This window comes from Perognathus longimembris, chromosome 10, assembly GCF_023159225.1.
Source record: "Perognathus longimembris pacificus isolate PPM17 chromosome 10, ASM2315922v1, whole genome shotgun sequence".
Taxonomy (NCBI): Eukaryota; Metazoa; Chordata; class Mammalia; order Rodentia; family Heteromyidae; genus Perognathus; species Perognathus longimembris.
This window is the reverse complement of record NC_063170.1, coordinates 93,426-115,922: the sequence shown is the minus strand read 5'-3', so window position 1 is coordinate 115,922 and position 22,497 is coordinate 93,426. Positions and strand designations below refer to the sequence as shown.

The window sequence follows — 22,497 nt, the reverse complement described above, 5'->3', positions numbered from 1 at the left end:
CCCTTCCTTCCTTGCTCCCTTGTTCCCTCCCTTCCCTTCTTCTTTCCTTTTTTTCTCATGGTACTAGTATGTGAACTTGGGGGCTTTGTACTTGCTAGCCATGATATCACTTCAGCCAGACAATAAGCCCAGCCCTCCACCCCCCCCTTTTTTTTTTTTGCCAGTCCTGGGCTTGAACACAGGGTCTGGACACTGTCCAGACACTGTCCCTGAGCTTCTTTTGCTCTTGCACTCTACCACTTGAGCCACAGAGCCACTTCTGGCTTTTTCTGTTTATGTGGTACTGAGGAATCCAATCCAGGGCTTCATGCATGCTAGGCAAGCACTCTACCCCTAAGCTACTTTCCCAACCCTCCCATCCCTTTTTGCCTTTTTTTTTTTTTAAATAAGATTTTGGGTTTATAATCAGACCTGCCTGGATTGTAACCGTAATTCTCCTGTTTTTTCCTGTTTCTGCTTCCTGTATAGGTGGAATGACAGGCACATATGCAGCTTTTATTGGTTGAGATTTTTTTAAAAATAATTTTTTCCCAGGTTGACTTAAACTACAATTCTTTTAATCTCTGCCTCCCAGGTAGCCAGTATTATAGGCAGGAGCCACTCTGCCTGGCCTGTTTGCTGTATTATTTATGTGTGCTGACAGCTACACCCTTTCTGTCTTTCTAGGATGCTGCTCTGCGTGGGCCAGAACATGTTGGCCATGATGCTCAGGTCCAAGTAGACCTATCTACCCCCCTGACACTGCTCTGTCCCTACAGGCCCACAACGACCTGTTGCGCACATACGAGGCAAAGCTGCTGGCCTTTGGGATCCCACTGGACAACTTGGGTTTCAAGCCCCTGGAGACGGCTGTGGTTGGGCAGATGCTGGGCCAGGGCCCTGCAGGACTTGTGGGTACCCCAACGTAGCTGCGTTCCCAGCTGCAACCCATGGAGCTGCCCTCGCATCGTTTTTGAGATGATACTGCTTTCATACCGACAAGAGAAAGGCTTTGTTTTGTTGACATCATCATCAGCAAATGAAGGTTTTCCACATTTCATTTGTTTCCTCTTGCCTGTGTCTATGGGGAACAGCCACTTGCAGGGCCATTGCCAAGAGCTTCTTGGTCTTCCTCCTTTCTTGGTGTGTATCCAGTTGTCCCACTCCTTTGAGTTCTGCCTCTGCCCTTGGTGTCCTCTTCTCAGAAGGACTTGGGGCAGCACTAGCAGAGCTCTAACTGCCCACACTTTGTCCCCGTTCCCAGTAAAGGGAGCAGATTTGCATGTCAGTACTGATTTATTTGGCATTTGAGTTATAGCTGTCCACTGGAAAACACCAGGGCAGCCAGAACCTTACCCAGGAGAGTGGTGACTCAAGTGCCTTTAATGAGCAAAAAGCCCACTTTTAAGTATCAGGTCAATCAGAAAGGTGCACTTGTCTGTCCTTAGGCTAGGTGCTAGCTCCCTTGGTAGGTGGTGTAGGACCATGGACTCAGCAACAGAGGCACATGTAACTTGTGGGTCTCCAGAAACACCTGAGAAAAACAGAGAAGGTACTAGAAGATAGTGAGGTACTGCAGTGAATGGACTGTCTCGCCCCAGCAGTCACTGGAGGACTTCATTGGTCTAGGCTATGTGGATGGGTCAGCTGGGGCCTAATGGAATGGTGCCTGAGGGTGGTCCCAAACCATGCCTTCTGCCCCACCTTGGATCCCTCTTATTTGAAGAGAGGTTCTTGTTTTGTGTTTACTTCCTCTTCCTTCATGTGCTGTGAGGAGAAAATGTGGATAGTCCAAGATCTTTGAATGGTGGGTGTTTTCTCTGTGTGTACAGCCCAATGAAGGATGTGCTGAGTAGACCCCCAACAGAACTAGGCTCCCAGTCAGGACCTGGGGAGGGGGCTTAGGGAATGTGGGGAGAAGTGTAGCCTGCCCCTCTCTGCTATGCTTGATTAATTTAACCTGCCATAACTGCCTTTAGTGATGCCTCTACTCACCACTCAGTGTGCACTGAGCCTTCACCCATGCCCACTGAGTGGTGGTGGGGTAGGTTGAGGGGTGAGTGGGGAACAGTGTGCCTCTACCTAGTTGATATATATATATTTTTAACCTAGTTGATATTTGGACCCAACACAACTAGCTCTGGCAATGCCAGCCCTGCAGCCTCAGGTCTGGTCTGCATCTAGTTTTCGGCTGTGCTTCCAGTCATGGCACACATATGCCATGGGGGTTGAAGGTGATGGTATATGTTGAAAATGTTTACCCTCAGCTGCACAGAGGTTCACAGCTGTGTTGCACAATGACTCCCACTGGCAGCAGGTGCTGTGTGGAGAAAATGTGAACAGCATAGAAGGTAGGGTCAGGGAGAGTTCATTCTGGGTGTGTGGCTCCATGTAGTGCATCCTGTATAGACCCCAACAGAACTTGCTTTTGTGAGCTCAGCCCCAGCCCAAGCCTCCAGCCACGTTGTGAGTTGACTCTCCAGACTTTTTGGCTGTGCTTTTGCTGGTGGTCTGTCCAGGGCGTGTTGGGTTGTGTTGGGTTGTGTTGGGTGTGAGGGATGTGTGGAGAATGGTCTCCTTCCACTCCTGCTTGTTTACTTGGGTATAACAAGACTACCTTTGGAGATCCTAGGTCCAAACCTGGTCCTATGGCCTTGGCTCCAAGTCTGCATAAAGTTTTCAGCCAGGTCCTGACAAAGGCATGGAGAGTGGTGTGCGTGAGGAACTTGGTAGAGAAGTGTGACTTCTCTCTGCTTGTTAATTTGCCCTTCCTGAAGTGGCTTTGGTGAGTTTAAGCCTCAAACTAGGCCTCTGGCCCCAGGTCTGAGTCTTTCAGAGCTTTGAGCTGAGCTTTCAGTCTTTGCCGGCCCAGGGCAAAGGGATGAGGTGGCTGAGGAACTGTGAGGACCACCAGGTGGACTTAGGACTCTGGCACCAGCTCAAAGTTGTGTGCATGCTCCGAGTGTGCATCATCTCAGAGTCTGTGGCCATTCAGGTATGTGTTCAGTCTTGGCTGGCCTAGTATAGGGGTGAGGTAGCTAACTAGAAACCTCTACTTAAGATATTTCATAGTGGGCTGGAAATATGGCCTAGTGGCAAGAGTGCTTGCACCATAGACATGAAGCCCTGGGTTCGATTCCCCAGCACCACATATATAGAAAATGGCCAGAAGGGGCGCTGTAGCTCAAGAGGTAGAATGCTAGCCTTGAGCAGAAAGAAGCCAGGGACAGTGCTCAGGCCCTGAGTCCAAGCCCCAGGACTGGCAAAAAAAAAAAAAAAAAAAAAAAGATATTTCATAGTAATTTTCTGTAGTCAGTACATGCACCTATTTTAAGTCACTCATGAATTAGTACATGTAGGAAATTACTTATGATATTTGCATTATAATAATGGTAACAAGACGTCATAAAAGACCTGATAAAAGAAGACATAACTGGGTGTCAGGGGCTCACATCTGTAATCCTAGCTATTCAGGAGGCTGAAATCTGAGGATCATGATTTGAAGCCAGCCTGGTCAGGAAAGTCCCTGAAACTCTTATCTCCAATTAACCAGCCAAAATCCACAGTAGAGTTGTGGCTCAAGTGGCAAAACCCTGCCTTGAGCACAAAAGCTTAGGAACAAAGCCCAGGCCCTGAGTTCAAGTCCCATGACCAGCACCAAAATAGAAATAAGAAAAGATCACCTATTAACAACTTGCTGAAAATGATACTGATACTTAGGACAACTTATGATCTAAATTTACAAGATATTCAGAGATAGAACAGCAGTGAATGTCACATGAGGGGGTAATTAGCAACATCAAGTGAAAAATCAGATTGGAGAGATAACTGTTTAATAACTCTGAAGGAGAAAGGGAGAAAAGAAGATACCCAAAGAAAAAAAGATGCCTTAGGAGATACAAGCAATTTCTGCAATGGGTGTTGAAGGAGGGGAAAAAAGTATTTTAAAATTTACTGTCACAATTAACAAACTTTGTAAATTGACTATTTGACGAAATAAAAGAATTGCTGCTACTATTTAAAAGTAGCAACAGTATTGATTTTCTGAAGAGAACTTACCTTTGGAGATATACATGGAAATATTTATGGATAATTATGCGATTCTTTACACTCTAATAGGAGAGTAGATGTTAAAAAATAAAAAGATTTGACCATAGTTGAGAACTGTGAAAGCTGGAGCCACTGTAGCTTGTTCTCTACTTTGTATATGCTTAAATATTTGGAAAGCTCCCTATCAACTGAGAGAAGGTAAATCATCACCCCACTTAACAGAGAACAGTGGTGCTGCTGGCTGACCATCCTGGTGCCTGCAAGCTGAGGAGGGACCTCTGCAGCTCCTGCTCTCTGTGTCACCTTGCATAGTAGAGGCTTGGCCATTTCCTCAGGGGTGAGGTTGGGGGAAGGGTGGTAATCACCTTTCCTGGCTGACTCTCTCTAGTCTTTTTTTCCTGAGGGACTGGCTGACCCAAACGCCTCCTCCAGGAGTGTCCTGGGGTCCCTGGGGACTCGATGACCCTGCACACCTCCCTCCCAGGGGCGTCCTTCCCTGGGGACTCGCTGACCCTGCACACCTCCCTCCCAGGGGTGTCCTTCCCTGGGGACTCGCTGACCCGGCACACCTCCCTCCCAGGGGACCTCTTCCCTGGGTACTTGCGCCAACATGGCGGCCCCTATCAGGCCACTGTTTCCACCGGCTGTCTGTCAGCTCGAGGACTGGCTCGGCCCGCCTGAGGCGACAGGGGAGAGCTTATCCTCTGCTGTGGGAACAAGCCCCGCACTCACGCGGTGGCAAACGCCCCACCATGCGAACCCCGAGGCTCCCACTACGCACGCGGGCCCTAGAGACTTGGTGACTCCACCCCGGCCGCCCCACGCCGGCCTCAACCTGGCGGGGCTTCCGGCGCCCAGGCAGCCCCCATGGCTGTCCAGCCCAGGCCCAGCACGACTGCTACCTCCGGTCACTTGGGGCCCCTCAGGTTGGTCTGCAGCTCCTGTGAGCTCCTCCACTAGCCAGACTGGGCCTGGCCGCCATGTCTCCTCTACGCCCCGCACCTACGGCAGCCTGGACGGCTGACCGGCCGACGTCAGTGCGCGGCGAGGCACGCTCCGTGGCGGGTAGCTCCAGCGGCAGCGGCCTTACGGCAGCTACTGTGCATGCGCAAAGCCACCAAACGCCATCTGGCCCGGAGACAGGGCCGTGCGCAACTTTCCAAGTCGCGCGTCACCCGTTGAGCAGGCAGTCAGCAGCGCGTGCTTAAAGGCCTCTGGCTGAGTTGCACGCACCGCCCACGGCTGGGTTGTGGTGCGTGCGTGTTGTGCGGCTTGCAGGTGGAGTCCTTCCCTGCTGGAGCAGGTCCATTTCATAACATTAGGGTTAGGTTAAGGGATTTAGAATTTGGAAAAGAGAAAAGGACCTCCATTACCAGACAGAGTAGTGAATACCAGCAGACTCAGGGCACATGCTGTAGAAAGGCCTCTAGTGTCAGCATTCAGCTCTTTAGGGGTCCTTTGGCTCTGTCACGGTAAGTGTTGGGGTTATAGTTCTTGAGTGTGCAAGTCCTGGAGGCTTGACTTGCAGACCCAGAGACGGGTAGGTCCAAACCCTCATGGCTAAGGGTTCCACTGTTGAGAAAACAGACTTGGGGCTCGGGTTGGAGCTTATTGCTCTAGATGTTAACTACTAGTGGCCCAGCACTTGACGTAAATAGCAATAAACAATAAGAAGTATCTTCTGTTGCTAGAGCTGTGGCACAGCCTTGGGTGCTAGGCCCACAGGCACGTTTCCAGATCATAGGTCTTTAGTGTTTGAGGCTTAGTCCTTAAGCCTTGGCAACTCCATGATCAAGGCCCACATTTTTTTCTTTTCACTACTTCACATTCCTTGTCTCCATCAGCTCTCTGTAACTCTTCAGCTGGAGACTTCTGTAACTTTTCTTGTGGTATCACTGTTACTGCTGGGACCGTGTCAGCTGCTGCCACCTCTACTGTTGCTGCAGCTCTGCAGCTGCTTTCATCATTTTCTTTTCACATTACTGGCACAGCCCACGATCAAAAGTAGTCAAAAAACCACTAGGTATAGAAGCCTTAGTTTCAACACCTGGAAACAGGCACCTAGGTGGTTCAAAAAGCGAGCCAAATAGCCTGTTTATATAGACATAAAGGGAGTATGGCTCTCATTCTGGTCAGGATGGAAATGGCTACATTTCCATACATGAATAGGATCATTTGTAAATGATCCATTCTAACACTTTATCCTAATCCCAATCCCAACCTGAACCCTAAACCCTAACTTCTAATCACTAACCCCTAACTTTAATCTGAAACCAATTAAATCTAAAGATTAGTCATTGGAGATTTTACCATGAAAATCTATGCCTGTATCTCTACCTTTGTAGGCAAAAAAGAGAAAATAATAACAATATTTTCTATTGAATGTTCCAGGTCTGCCACTTGCAAATGAGGGAGATTATTTGCAAAATGAAGCACAGAGTCTGTGCTCACTGATGAGTGGATGAGTGACTGAGCACCTCAGACAGGGAAAGGGCGACAGAATCTGTAGATCATGCCCTTCATGTAACCCCAGTGCTACAAAGCAGGCATCTGTCTATAGGGCATCCACATGATTGGCCTCCCTCCTACATGCCTTTATGGCCACCAGGTGCTGGTAGCAGTTCAGGGAGACAACACTGTGGCCACTGTTTCAGTTGTCCAAGCTCTGCTGCACTTTGGTGCAGTCCTGGAGGCCAAGGCAGGGTCAGAGGTAGGTCCCCCAAGCCCTTTCTTCCTCCACCTGCTGACAACCTGGCTGCCTTGGCCAGATGCTGATCTTTGTCCTCACTTGTTTTCCTGGCTGCCCTCGGTAGCCAAGGGCCTTCCAGAAGTGGACATCTGGCTGGGCATATGACCCTTTGCACAGTAGAAGATTACTGGAATGAGAAGGTGCTGGCTAGCAAGTCTTTAAAGGGAGAAGGTGGCAGCTCAGAGAGGAAAAGTGACCAGTGGCATCACATGGTTCCCTAAGACACACATCCACTGATCCCATCTTGTAAGACCAGAGAAGATCCCCAAGAATACTCTTCTCAGTTGGGTATAGTGGCTTTTATAAAGAAGTTGACCTCTAGAGAAGGTCATTTCCTTACCTAAGGATGAATAGCAGATAAGCCTCACATTTTCTTTTTTCTGTGGTAGTGGAGGTGAAACTCATGACCTTAGGCATTTATTTACTTATGTATTTCATCATAACAAACTTTATTAGTTCTATTATTTTATTTATTATCAGCTGTATAAAGGGGTTTCAATTCAACGTGTCAGTTTCTGAGTATGCTGATGTTACCCATCTCTTTTATCTGACTCAACCCCACCCTAGGACAAACTTCTTAACCCTCATTAGTTACTACGTAACAAACATTGAACTTGTCATTTACTCCTCAGTTCAAAGAACATTTTATAATTAGCCCTTTTAAAAATAGAGAAATTACATATTTTTATTTGCTTTTGAGTCTCAATGAGTACATTAGTAAAAATAAATTCTATAGGTTCTTTTATCTGAAACAATGTGAAAACTAAACATCCAAGGAAAATATATCCCCAAATTTAGAATGAAATTTTCTCCACATAGTAAAACCAATATTCAAAGAAATATTGAAATTAAAATACCAAATCTCTTAGGGCCATAATGATGTATACATTGTATATGTGAATAAAAAAGAAAAATACAGTAACATGTGGTTATATATAGTAACCACACAAAAAAAGTGAGTCTTGGATATTAAATTATGCTTCTAAATCTTTTGATGTGCTGATAATATATGCTTCTGTGTTTCTAAAACCACATTTTATTAAGTAGGACAAAATATGGCACTGAACAATTTGTAGTCTATTTTCTTAAAATTTAAGAAGTATAATAAATCCAAAAAAATTTTCCTACTATATTTGCATTATTGAATGCCAAAATCACTAATACATATATAAATATCACTCAATGCAATGTGAGGCTTAGAGCCATTGCCATTGCTTAAACAATTATTCACATTCCCGGTATAATAACGCTTATTGAACTTATATTCCTAAGAATTAGGATTTAAGAATCAGGAATTAGTCTTAAGAAAGGACATTTCCCCATAAGATCAGGGACTCCACTGGAAAAATTACAACAAATACACAGGATATTCAAACAATTATAAGGAACTATTTCCATAACCTTTACTCACTAAATAATGAAAAATTTACAGAGATGGATCCATTCTTAAGAGAAGTATAAACTGCCCAAACTGAATCAAGAAGAAATAAATCAATTAAATAAACCAATAACCTACAGCAAGATACAGGATATAATCAAGAGCCTTCCAACAAAGAAAAACTCAGGCCCCGATGGATTCACTGATGAATTCTATAAAACCTTCAGGGAGGAGCTAATACCAATACTCCTCAAACTCTTCCATGAAATAGAAATAAAAACAGAGAATTATGGACCAATATCAGTAATGAACACAGATGCAAAGCTCCTCAACAAAATATTAGGTAACAGGATCCAGAAGCTGATCAAGAAAATTATGCATCACGATCAAGTAGGCTTCATCCTACAGACACAAGGCTGGTTCAACATCTGCAAATCAATAAACGTAATTCACCACATCAACAGAGCTAAGACCAAGAACCACATCATCATCTCAGCTGATGCCCAAAAAGCCTTCGACAAAATACAACACCCATACATGTTCAAAACCCTGGAGAGAACCTATTCTCTCCAGGGGAGAGAATAAATAAAATAGAGGGAACATTCTTTTTTTTTTCCCAGTCTTGGGGCTTGGACTCAGGGCCTGAGGACTGTCCCTGGCTTCTTTTGCTCAAGGCTAGCACTCTATCTCTTGAGCCACAGAACCACTTCTGGCCTTTTCTGTTTATATGGTGCTGAGGAATTGAACCCAGGGCTTCATGCTACCACTAAGCCACATTCCCGGCCCAAGATGGAACATTCTTTAAAACAGTAAAAGCCATATACAACAGACCAACTGCTAATATCATATTAAATGGGGAGAAACTCAAACCATTTCCCCCCAAATCCGGAACAAGACAAGGATGCCCACTCTCACTGCTTCTATTCAACATAGTACTGGAATCCCTAGCCATAGCAATAAGTCAAGAAGAGGACATTAAAGGGATCCACGTTGGTAAAGAAGAAATCAAACTATCCCTATTCACAGATGACATGATCTTATATCTGAAGGACCCAAAAAACAGTCCCCAAACTCCTAGAACTAATAAACCATTTTGGCAAAGTAGCAGGATACAACAGCAACCCACAAAAATCAGCAGCTTTTCTGTACACCAGCAGTGTATAAGCAGAAAAGCAAATTATGGAAATAATACCATTTGCAATACCTAAAAAAAATAAATTACCTAGGGACTAACCTAACTAAAGATGTGAATGACGGGCTGGGGATGTGGCCTAGTGGCAAGAGTGCTTGCCTCCCATACATGAAGCCCTGGGTTCAATTCTCCAGCACCACATATACAGAAAATGGCCAGAAGTGGCTCTGTAGCTCAAGTGGCAGAGTGCTAGCCTTGAGCAAAAAGAAGCCAGGGACAGTGCTCAGGCCGAGTCCAAAAGCCCCAGAACTGGCAAAAAAAAAAAAATGTGAGGGACTGGGAATATGGCCTAGTGGCAAGAGCGCTTGCCTCGTATACATGAAGCTCTGGGTTCGATTCCCCAGCACCACATATATAGAAAATGTCCAGAAGTGGCGCTGTGGCTCAAGTGGCAGAGTGCTAGCCTTGAGCAAAAGGAAGCCAGGGACAGTGCTCAGGCCCTGAGTTCAAGGCCCAGAACTGGCCACAAAAAAAAAATAAAATGTGAATGACATATTTAATGAGAACTATGAAAATCTAAAAAGAGAAATCGAAGAGGACACCAGGAGATGGAAAGACCTCCCATGCTTATGGGTAGGCAGAATCAATATAGTGAAAATGGTCATATTGCCAAAAATGTTATACAAATTCAATGTAATCCCCATCAAAATCCCAGCTACATTTTTCACTGAAATTGAGAAAGCAACCCATAAATTCATATGGAACAGCAAAAAAAGACCTAGAATAGCCAAAGCAATTCTAGGCAAAAGAAGCAGTGCAGGAGGAATCACAATACGAGACTTCAAGCTCTAGTATAGAGCCATCATAACAAAAGCAGCCTGGTACTGGCATAAAAACAGACCTGAAGACCAATGGAATAGGATGGAAGACCCAGAAATAAAGCCACATCCTTACAGTCAGCTGATATTTGATAAAGCAGCTAAAGACATACAATGAAAAAAACATAGCCTCTTCAATTACTGGTGCTGGGAAAACTGGGCAGCCACATGTAGAAGACTCAAAGTGGACCCTAGCCTATCACCATGCACCAAGATCAACTCAAAATGGATTAAGGACCTCAACATTAGACCCGAAACCCTGAAACTACTGAAGGACAGAGTAGGAAAGACACTAGAACTTATAGGCACAGATAGGAACTTCCTGAACAGAGTCCCAGGGGAACAACAGATAGGGGAGAGACTCGACAAATGGGACTACTACAAAATAAAGTTTCTGTACAGTTAAAGACATAGTCACTAAACTAGAAAGACAGCCAACCATATATGGATCTTCACCAGCACAGCAACAGACAAAGGCCTAATATCTGTCATTTACAGAGAACTCAAGGAACTAACCCCCTCCAAACTCAGTAAACCAATTATTAAATGGGCAAAGGAGCTAAAGAGAGACTTCACAGGAGAAGAAATAAAAATGGCAAAAAAATATGAGGCAATGTCCAACATCTCTGGCAGTAAAGGAAATGCAAATAAAAACAACCCTGAGATACCACCTCACTCCAGTGAGAATGGCCCATACTCTGAACTCAGGCAACAACAAATTCTGGAGGGGATGTGGGGAAAGAGGAACCCTTCTCCACTGTTGGTGGGGATGCAAAATAGTACAACTAATTTGAAGAACAATATGTAAGTTCCTCAAAAAGCTCAGCATAGACATACCGTATGACCCAGCCATACCACTCCTAGGCATCTATCCTGAACAACAGGTCTCAGGATACCATAAAGACATGTACACATCCATGTTTATCACTGCACAATTCACAGTAGCCAAAATATGGAAACAACCCAGATGCTCCACTACAGATGAATGGATCAAAAAAATTTGGTACCTGTACACATAGCGATTAAAAATGATAAAATATTGGTATTTTCAGGGAAATGGTCAGAGCTTAAAAAATAATGTTGAGCGAGACAAACCTAGAACACAGAGGACAAAGGCACATGGTCTCCTTGATATATGACTGTTGGGGTGGGGGTGGGGGGAACAGTAGAGACCAGGTCTACAAAATAACAAACTTCTTTTCAAATGGTATTTCCACATGTTTGGGTCAGTGACTTTACATTATGTACCTAAAACCAAACAACAAAAAACCATTAAAAAAGGTCATAGATCTAGCAGTGGATCACAATAGCTCAACAGTATGTACACATGATTATATAAGATGAGGATAAGCAAAAAGAATTACAAGAGAAGGACATAGGAGGATTCTATTGTTGTTATGTTTAATGTTCTAGGTGAATTTCCTTTGGCGTACCCTACATGGCTACTATATATGATTTTGGTACAGTGGATATTGTATATATGCTTACCTGAACTAGGGAAGGGAAAGAAAAATGATGGTGTAACAAATATGACAAGAAATGTACTCACTACCTTATTATGTAACTGTACCCCCTTTGCACATCACCTTGCCAATAAAATTTAATTAAAAAATAAAACCAATTTAAGGGCTGGGAATATGCCCTAGTGGTAATAGTGTTTGCCTCCTCTACATGAAGCCCTGGTTTTGATTCCCCAGTTCCATATATATAGAAAATGGCCAGAGGTGGCGCTGTGGCTCAAGTGACAGAGTGAAGCCAGGGACAGTGCTCAGGTCCCGAGTCCACAAAAAAATTTTTAAAATAAATAAATTAATTAAAAAATAATAATTAGGGGCTGGGGATATAGCCTAGTGGCAAGAGTGCCTGCCTCGGATACACGAGGCCCTAGGTTCGATTCCCCAGCACCACATATACAGAAAACGGCCAGAAGCGGCGCTGTGGCTCAAGTGGCAGAGTGCTAGCCTTGAGCGGGAAGAAGCCAGGGACAGTGCTCAGGCCCTGAGTCCAAGGCCCAGGACTGGCCAAAAAAAAAAAAAAATAATAATAATAATAATTAGGACATTTCCAAGGGAGAAGCACTAAGCTTTAAGAGTCTCATGCTCTACTGACTGAGCTAGCCGGGTGGGTATATTCACTAAGCTTTAATCACTAGGGGAAAATGTTATCAGGTAAGTTGGTCAACATGATATGAAATGAAATGTCTGTTTGCTTTGCCTTTAGTTTTTAGTATGTTTACATAATCACTCATTTAATTCATTTGTGAAAATTTTATATATTTTCAAACTGTCCACCTGAGGGCAGAATAGGCCTAATTCTGAGAGTGCCCTTGGGCATTCTAAGTGCTTTACCAATTTTTTTTCAGGAATGTATGTCCAGAGATGCCTGGGCCTGAGTAGTTCAGTGGTGGTGGGTGGGGAAGGAGACAGTCCAAGCTGCTCCGAGGTCCGGGTCCAGGTGGCCACACCAGCCCTACTCCACTGCCAGGTTCTTGCTCATGCTCTTGGTTCTCCACTGTGGCAAGTGTTAGACAATGTGTTAGGCACAAATGTGTTACGTACACAATTGTTGTATGGATTTGGGTTAGTGAGTTGCTTAAGGTGAGGCATAAGATTGATGAGTGGCTTAGGTTATGTATTAGGGTATGGGTTTGGATTAGGACACAATGTTAGGTCAGTGATTAGAGTTAGGGTGCATGATGGGGGTTCATGTTAGGTCATAGGGTAGGCTTAGGTTTTGAGTTGGATTGAGGATGTGTTAGGGTTAGGTTACATGCTAGGGTACATGTGAATACATGTGTGAGGGTTAGATTTAGGGCATGTGATTTGGTATGGGCTAGGAGTTAGGGTAGGGGTTAGGGTCTGTGAGCAGCCTCACAGGGTTGTGGTCCACTAGCGCTGCTCTTTCCCATGCCCTCCTGCCTGGTGTCCCAGAGTTTATCTTCTCCCTGTGGGCAAGGACATTCCTTTACTACGGTGTCTCCAGCTTATTATGTAGACAAATCCATGTCCTCTCTGAGCAAAGCCTAGTTTGGAGAACTGTTGTACATATACACAATTACATAAGCTTAGATAAGAGTCATAGCTTTAGACAAAGTCCATCTCTTGTCTTAAGGTGGCAGATGTACCTATGAGGAAGCTAGAGAGTTGAGGACAAAGCTGTGGAGATAGGATTGTGATTGCCCCTGGACTGTGTCTTTGGGTTTAAAGGCTCTGTACTCTTCCCGTTAGTCATATGGCACCTGCTAGGGTGACCCAGACCTTTGGGTCTTTGGGGGCCTTATGTGCCCCCAGGGAAGGATTCTGACTTTGTTTCCCATCCTGTGTGTATACTGGGATAGGTATCTACTGTGTGTTGCTGCTTCTAGAAGGCCATGGACAGCTCTCCATCTGGGGTCTTCTTTGTCTTTGCTACCTGTAAATGCCTGCACCCAGGTACAGACTACTGAGCTAGGGCTGGGGAGCAGAGAGGGACTTGAAGGGACTCCAGTTCCTGGATTGAGACCAGGCTGACATCTTGTGAGGGATGCAGAGTCTTGTGGGTATTGGTGACACTTAAGCAGTGGATTTGGACATGAAAAGAGCTTCCTAGAGAAGAGCAGGCTGCTGTTGTCAGAGTGGGTTCCAGCATGCTTCCTGAATCCTTACCTGCACCCTGTCATCTGCTTCAGGCCTGGGCTGGGGCCGATAGAGTCTCTCTACAGCCTCCCAAGAACACCTGGCCAGGAACCTGGGAGGCCACCACACTGCTTACCTATAGCCAGTGTACCCCTGGCAGTCCTTAGGCCTGGATGAGGAGGAAGGCACTGGGCCTGCCCACCCTGGGGTTCCTGAGCTCCAACGATGGTGTGTGGCAGCAGAGGGCAGGTATGGGGGCGCAGGGGAGGTGGGAAACTCTCTGTCTGCCTTCCCCAGGAGGACTGGATCTTTTCTCCCACCAGGCTGGCTCCTCCAGAGTCAGAGGGAGGCAGCAGTGACTACTGAATTTTAGGCTGTTGGGGTTAGTTCCATCTATGTGTTCCATAAGGAGAACCCCAAGCCCATTCCAGGCCTGTGGTCTTTCCTATATTCAGCAGATCCCAGAAACCCAGAAAAGGGCTACTTGTGAGGAAGCTGTCCATAGTCAGAGGTGCAGACTGCTTGAGGACTCAAAGGGCATTTTGCTCTCTCCCATTCAGGGCAGGCAGCAGGCTCTCCTGAAAGTTCCAGAACTCTGACCTGACCAGGTGCTTCATGTCCACATCGAGGAAAGTGAATTAATGCCCCTGTTGCTCAGTGTTGGTGGGCCTGGACCTCCTGAGAAGGGTCACTTGCACACTATACAGAAACCCTTATGTTGACAGAGTAGGAGCCCCTCATCAATCCTCAGTTCCATGGGGAGGCTCCCTACCCTTCACATACTGACACCCAGCCTCTTTCCTCCCTTTCCCCATCCTGGTTTTGCCCCAGGCCTCTCTGAGAAGGCTGTGGATACACATCCTGTTCTATGCACCCCCTTTAAAGGCCAGGCCCAGGCTTGGTAGACACAGGTGAGATGGCATGACCAGGTGGAACAGCCTCTTCAGGCATCTTCCTGAGTCACATTCCAAACTGAGTTTACAAGGGATGTCGTGGCTCTTCCAAAGTATAGATGACAAAGCTCTGGGTCCTGGTGACCCAGCATCATCAGGGTAGAGGCCCACCAGATTCAGAAAGTTATACCTTACTTGTCTTAATTTTCCCACCGGCCCCTGAGATTGAGAGCAGAGGCCAGGGATGGCAAACAGACTGAAACGACCCTCTGGCAGTAGCCATGGCCTGTGAAGGGCCCTGCTTCCTACAAAACCATATTGGGTGACCTTGAGGGAGGCACCCATGGTCTGGAGAGAGTGTAGACACAACAGAACATTTATGTGTTATTTCCCTAGGGTTGCTATGACAAGGCATTCCACACTGGGAGCTATGGAGATCTTCTTTCATAGTTTTGAAGTCCAGTAGTGTGGAAGCAAGGTCTATTACAGGCCACATTCCCTTGGGAGGTGCAAGGGCACAGTGTGTTCCAGGTCTTGTCCTGGTTTCTAAACCTGTGAGGGAATAGTGTAGTTTCTAGAGTAAACCCCCTGTGTGCATTTCTGTGACTGAGTTTCCACTTTTTTTTTCCAGTCCTAGGCCTTGAACTCAGGGCCTGATCTCTGTCCCTGGCTTCTTTTTGCTCAAGGCTAGCACTCTGCCACTTGAGCCACAGCGCCACTTCTGTCTGTTTTCTATATATATGGTGGTGAGGAATCAAACCCAGGGCTTCATGTATATGAGGCAAGCACACTTGCCACTCCCAGCCCCAGTTTCCACCTTTTAAGGGGCAAAATAAAAGTGGTTTAGAGAGTGGGAGTGAGGGAACAGAAGTGGCTTAGGGATAACCCTAACAAACTTGCCAAGAGCCCATTTCTGTATATGGTCACATTCATAGGTACTCGGTGGTGAGAACTTCCACATATGAATTTAGGGGACACACCCATTTCAATGCCACTGCTGGTGGTCCCTACCTCTCATTCTCTAGGCAGATCCCTGCTGATCCTGACTACTGGACTTTGGGTGATACAGTGATGTAATTCAGTGAGTGCTGGGGACACTAAGGTTTGGAGCAGGATCAGACAGAGCCTAGTCTGTCTCTGGGCACTGAGACACTGGGATACTTCCTTGGGGCTTCAAGTTTCCCCGTGACCTGGGCAGAAAGTAGTTGCATCTACAGGCTTCCTATGGCCAAAGCCTTTCCTAGCTGGGGTAGGCATTGCTCTTGTGATCTGCAGAGATGACAGAGTTTCCTGGTGAACCTCAGTGGCCAGATCCTGGTCAGTGGGAGCAGGGCATGCCCAGGTCTTTAGCATGCAGAGTGGGAGAGGTATGCGCAGAAGAGAGAAGCAGGCATCTTCATGTATAACCAGTGTAAAACACTTGGATCCATTTCCTGGGCCCAGCCTCTGGGAGGCTCTGACTAGTGAGGCTCCCGATGCTTCACATAGAATCTATGCCACTTCAGGGCCAGACACACATGACCCCCCGCCCCCTCCCCCCAGATCTGGAGTGCCTCCACCCACCACGTGTGGCCTGGGATTATGTTTACAGGACTGTTAGATGCCCTGAGTAGTTCTTGGGGTTCTTACCCTGGGTGGGAATCTGAGTGTTAAGCACTCAGAGGCTATGCAATTACAGGATCAGGGGTCACTTCACCTGGACTTCATCTTCCCTTCTACACGTGGGATTAAACACACATAGTGGGTTGTTGTGAGGTTTTTACTTTTTTGAGCAGGACACTTGCCCATGGTTGGTGCTGAGAGAACACTGATTTCCATGTATTGAGAGATGACAACTGTCAGAAACCATTCTGAAGTTGGCATCACTGTAGGTCAAGGACACTGAGCACTGTAATCACAGCCATCCAAGGAGGCATCGAGAAAGTGACAAGGACCTGGTATGAAAAGATGGTCATTGGGTTTAGGTTATGAGCTGAGTAAACAAGGTGTCTGGGACACAAAAACACAGATTCTGGCTGGCCATGCTCCAGGTATCACTGGGCTGGGGAGGGACTTGTAAGCTATGCTGAAGAGGCACCATGTTGTCACCAGGAATATGACTTCTTTTTTTTATTATTAAATTTTATTGATAAGGTGATGTGCAGAGAGGGTATAGTTACATAATAAGGTAGTGAGTACATTTCTTGTCATATTTTTACACCCTCCTTCATTTTTCTTTCCCTTCCCCAGTTCAGATAAGCATATATACAATATCCAGTGTACCAGAATCATATACAGTGACCACAGGGGGTACGTCAAAGGAAATTCACCTAGTACATTAAACATTGACAACAGTAAAATCCTCCTGTTTCCATCTCTTGGAGTTCATTTTGCTTAGCCCCATCTTATATAATCATATGTATGTAGCTGTTGAGACCTTTTTATGTTTATTTAGTAATTGTTTGGTTTTAGAGAGATGATGTAAAGTCACTGACCAAAATATGTAGAAATACTATTTGAAAAGAAGTTTGTTGCTTTACAGACATGATCTCTACTGTTCTCCCCTCCCCCTCCAACAACCAGGGAGGCCATACGCCTTTGTCCTCTTTGCTCTAGGCTTGTCTCGCTCAATATTATTCGTTCAAGATCTGACCATTTCCCCGTGAATGCCATTATTTTATCATTTCTTTTTTTTGCCATTAAGATTACCTTTATTTTAAGTACACATTAAACTGTTGTGCCAAGTCGCGAGACCACCACCAAGAAGACCAGAGAGACTCAGACATTCCGAAATGCAATAGCAAGGCAAGACTTTATTCAAGTGGGGCCATGGCCCCGGGGTTTGTCCTACCCACCTACACAGCAGAGGTTAGGAGGCAGCCCCCAGCTGTGATTACACAGAGCTTATAAAGGCAAAAGACAAAGTTACAGCAATCAGGTGTTTAAGCAAGCAAGATTACAAGTACAAATCTGATTGGCTCAGGGCTCGAGGCATTCTAGGGGTGGTTAGAGTTAAGCACTCCCAGTGGTTAGAGTTCTCCACCGGCTGGGCCCTAATAAGCTTGTCCTGGGTTTGCTCACAGGGCCTGCTTATCTCAGGTTTACATGGTAAAGTGTGGTTCGCGTGGTAAAGTGGGGCCTGACTTCAAAGTCTGGCTCTTCATTTCCCTCCTTCTGATAGGTAACTCGAGAACCAATCGTGGTTCTCCTTGCTTGGTTTGATTCTGACTGAGAATCGGTAGGGATAGATTGGTATTGTGCCCACAAGACCATAAAAACTCATAACAAATGTGACAGATAAACAGTTTTACACCGAAGCCCCAATTCTGACCCTATTTATATTATAGCCAATTTGATTACATACCAACTTTACCATTTGTTACATACTCACTGTAGGGATTGTCTTTCTCACTTTTAACATACCAAAACCTTTTAATCTAAAGGAAACATTTTTGTTTTCTCTCTAAAGTCTTTCCTTTTATAGTTTTATAATCTGTGTCTTATAAAATTTAACATATCCCCACTCACACCACCTTTTACTTCCTCACACTATCAGAGACTTACTGGAACATTCTGTGACAATTTACTTTTTAAATCCCTTTCTTATCCAGAGGAAACCCTTTCTCTATCCCTTTCTCCAAGGCTTTCTATACTGACCTTCCTCTTTACATTTCCTGGGGCTTCTTTGCTGCTAGAGTTTTAAACTATCTACATTTTCCGGTTTATCTCAACTACATCAAGGCAATTTACTGTGACTCCACGCACAGGCTGCTCCTAAGAAGCCAGACCAGAGTCAACTATCATAAGCCAACTATTCTAGAGTGGAATTCTCCAGTTTCCAGTCCCTCCAAGTGCCTAAGGTTGGCCAGTGGCATCTGTAAGATTCACCCCCAGGAGGGCTCCATGAAGATGCCCTCAGCAGTTTAAATGTCTGTCCAGTTACCTTGGTACCTGGCACACCTGATGGCAGTTACCTCCCTCTCTTCTGAGGTCACACCCTAATCCATCTGGACACATTTAATACTCTTGGACACACCTCCCACCCCAGGTATTGCCTGGAAGTGACTCTCCAGCCTGTCATACATGCTTTGAATTTAGCAGCAGGCCAGTCTGCTTGAAAATTTCTTACAATATCCAATTTTCTTAATAGAGCTAGTAAGCAGATCCAAAGCACTTTCCAGCAGAAACCAGCTGCGTATGATAAGAGTCTGATCTGAAGATGTAGCTTCTTCCAGATGACTGGTAGACTCTCTCCTTGATCCTCACTCAAATGCAATAGGCAGGTGCCGTGGTGTCAGGCAGCAGTGGCTCCCAGTGGTTCCAGTAGAATGTCACACCTTCTGTGTTACCTGCAACTTTCTCCATACACTGGTTAGAGAAGCTTAACCTAAGTTAACCTAAAGCCTAATTTTAGTCAAATTTCCTAGTATTTTCCTGATTCCTTCTTAAGCACACTAGCTTTTGCAGGCTGGCACATTACTGAAAGTCAAGATAGCTTTAGGCAATCAATGGCCCTTGGGTCATTTTGCCAGGGCAATAAGTTTAAATCAGATATTTCCAATAAGGCTAGGATTTTTTTTTTCTTTAACCAACATAGGCGGCTTGACCTGTAACCATTTCTCACAGGTGCAGTCTATACTGTTACCTCTGTTTTCCATGCTTCTTTCTAGTTTATCCTGCCTCATCTTCCCAAAAAAAAACTCTGGTCCCTTGGTCCTAAAAGGGGAGGCTGATGGGCGAAGATCATCCATCTTCTATAACTTCTTCAGGCTGACTCAGAGGCATTGACCTTACCTAGCCAGGAACCTATAACCTTAGTCTACTTTACCAAGGGGCTGCAGGATCAGATGTACATTAGGAGCTTTACTCCAAACTGGAAATTACATTCAACATTTTAACTTTCAACTATACAGACTTCTTTTTGGGCTACCTCAGTGTAGCCTTTTAACATTCTAGTTTGTAAAAGCTTTTTCCTTACTGGCTGGGGAACTGATCTCTGATGACTTAACAGATCTCAGTAAGAACACAATCTCAGGTCTCTTTCCTGAACAGATGTATCAGCTTAAAATTCTCACTGCCAGTCAGGGCTTTGAGTAGATGCCGGGGGTTGGGATTTTAAACTATCCTCTCATTTGACAAACTTACCCTTACTACCCACTATCACAGATGACTGGCAAGTTCCTGCCCAGTAGACAGACATGGGCATCAGAATGGGCATGCTTACGAACTATTCTTCTAGGACTTCCCGGCTTTGATTAACTTTTGAAAGGCCAAACAGGAGTGATTCTAGGATCTGACATCATTTCTGCCATCCAAGCAGTGGCTTACTGCCTCTGGATGCTCCATCACTTTTGTTCCAGGAGGAGTGACTTTTCACTGGACTTGGACTCAGGGCCTGAATGCTGTCCCTCAGCTCTCCAGCTCAAGACTAGCACCCTACCACTTTGAGCTCCACACAACTCTGTTCCCAGAACTCTGCTGGCTGATTAGAGACAAGTCTCTCACAGGGCCCTTTCTCTGCCCGGGCTGGCTTCGAACCGCAGATTTCAGATCAGTGAGTCTTACAAGAGGCCACTTTACTCCAATTAAAGCAACAAGGTGGTCCACACAGAAGTAGTTTTTAAGCATGCTCTTATCCGGAACTTATTAAGGGCCAGTATTAGATCTCAACAAACTTGTAGGAATCACCTGTGCTTCTCTGTGGGCCTGCTGGAAACTGTTACAAAAAACCTACAAAGAAGCTGGAATGGCAATTAAACATTTTGGTAGCCATAATTCTCCTTTTCTCACTTTGCAATAATTATTTAGGACAATTTTACTTCCAAATTTCTTATCTAGAAATGTATTCTTGATTTCCTAATAAGCTTGTCCTGGGTTTGCTCACAGGGCCTGCTTATCTCAGGTTTACATGGTAAAGTGGGGTTCGCGTGGTAAAGTGGGGCCTGACTTCAAAGTCTGGCTCTTCATTTCCCCCCTTCAAAACAAGAGATTGATTATCTAAAATCAAATGTAACACTTTCAAAAGAGACATATTCTAAAATAACTGATTTCAATGACAAATAAAAAATTTACTGAGTAGTCTGATTTCTAAGTTTATCTTGCTGTTCATTTCATTAAACATATTGACTATTTTTTCAGTAGTCAGACAATTATGTTTACTTTAGAGACAATATTTTTTGTTGATTATTCAGTAGAATTCATTATGTTACCTAATATTCACAGAATGGACTTTTCTATAAAATTATGTAGGATGTCATGTTATCTTCTCCATATTAATAACCTAATTGTATTTTCATATTTGCAAGTAAACTTTATGAGCAATATTCTTTGTTAGCTCTCTCTACTCTAGTTGCTGCTCACCACACAATCTGAGCCTGTTTTAAGAATTCTTTTTTAAAAAATGGATTTACATTCACAAGGCTTTTATCCTGTTTGGGTTCTCCAATGCAAACTGAGTTTTCTTCCAAGTGAAAGACATTCCACATCTTTTACATTCCTAACGTTTCTCACATGTGTGAATTCTCTTAGGCCTGCTAAAGTGAGTTTTGGTTGAAAGACTTTCTATGTTTACAAGGTTTCTCACCTGTGTGAATTCTATTATCCATGCCAAGGTCTGTCCACATTTGTTGTATTCATAAGGTTTCTCTCCTGTGTGTTCTCTGATGAACATTAAGGTCTGTCCCACTTCTAGGTGAAAGAATTTCCTCATTTGTTACATTCGAACTTGCCGCTTGTGGTCCATTGTTCCTCCTCCAGGCTGGGAATCAGCTGAAATGATCCCAGGGTATCGCAGACACCAGAAATCTAGGCCATACCGGTAATGATAATACTCTACCATGAGCTCCGCGTGCACCTTGGACATGCCATAGATGGTCCTGGGTCTTTGAATACAGATGTCTGGGGTTGGGTTCCAGGGAGACCTCCTCAGATGACCAGTTGTGCTCCTCAAATGACCTGCTGGCGCAGCCACCCAGGTCGCATAGCCGGGACGCGCAGCCGGGGCGCGGAAGCTGGGGCACGGGAGCCGGGATGCTGGAGCCGGGGTGGGGGAGCCGGCATGTGGAGCTGGGGCACGGGAGCTGGGGCTTGGGAGCTGGGACACAGAGCCAGGCCATGAGGTTTGTTTTCATGAGTTCCAGTCATAGGTTTGAACTTGAGGTGTTTTTCTAATGTCTACAGCTCTATTACTTTTGGCTTGCTGGTGGTTAATTAGAGATAAGAGTCTCAGGAACTTTCCTGCCCAGGCTGGTTTGCACCAGGATGCTTGGATTTCAAGCTTTTTGTGTAATACTCTCGGTTTTCGATGAGACACTTACCTCCTGGATTGAGTAGATAGGCCATTACAAGGTAGAGGATCTGAACTGGAAAAGAGAGAGAGAAAGGAGAGGGGAGAGAGGGGAGAGAGGGGAGAGAGGAGAGAGAGGAGAGAGAGGAGAGAGAGGAGAGAGAGGAGAGAGAGGAGAGAGAGGAGAGAGAGGGGAGAGAGGGAGAGGGGAGAGAGGAGAGAGAGGAGAGAGAGGAGAGAAAGATGAGAGAGAGAGGAGAGAGGAGAGAGAGGAAAGCAGAATATGACTTCTTAACCTCCAGGAGTTATCCTGTGTTAGCCAGTGCTCTGTTTCAGACAAGATCCCCACCTAGGCAGCCACACAGACACCTGTGGCCTCCACACATTTTAGCCATAAAGGATGCCATGTAGAGTGGCTGTTTATTTCCTGAAAAAAGTTATGAATGATGCTATTCAGTTAAAATGTCTCTTTTGACCTTAGTCTTAAAAGGACCCTATCTCTTAGATAAGAAACAGGGCTCTGTTTCTCCCACAGATTTTCCCTATTTTCTGGCTGAAGT

General features: G+C 45.2%; 1 protein-coding gene across 1 annotated transcript in view; it reads left to right on the top strand.

The window, feature by feature from the left end:
• Gas8 (growth arrest specific 8) overlaps window positions 1–1,039 on the top strand; it is a 22,243-nt gene extending 21,204 nt beyond the window's left edge. Inside the window, exon 11 of the mRNA XM_048354891.1 lies at window positions 759–1,039. Coding sequence (XP_048210848.1) covers window positions 759–908 — 150 coding nt within the window. The 3' untranslated portion in view covers window positions 909–1,039. The remainder of the gene's footprint in view (window positions 1–758) is intronic.
• Window positions 1,040–22,497: the final 21,458 nt, after the last annotated feature.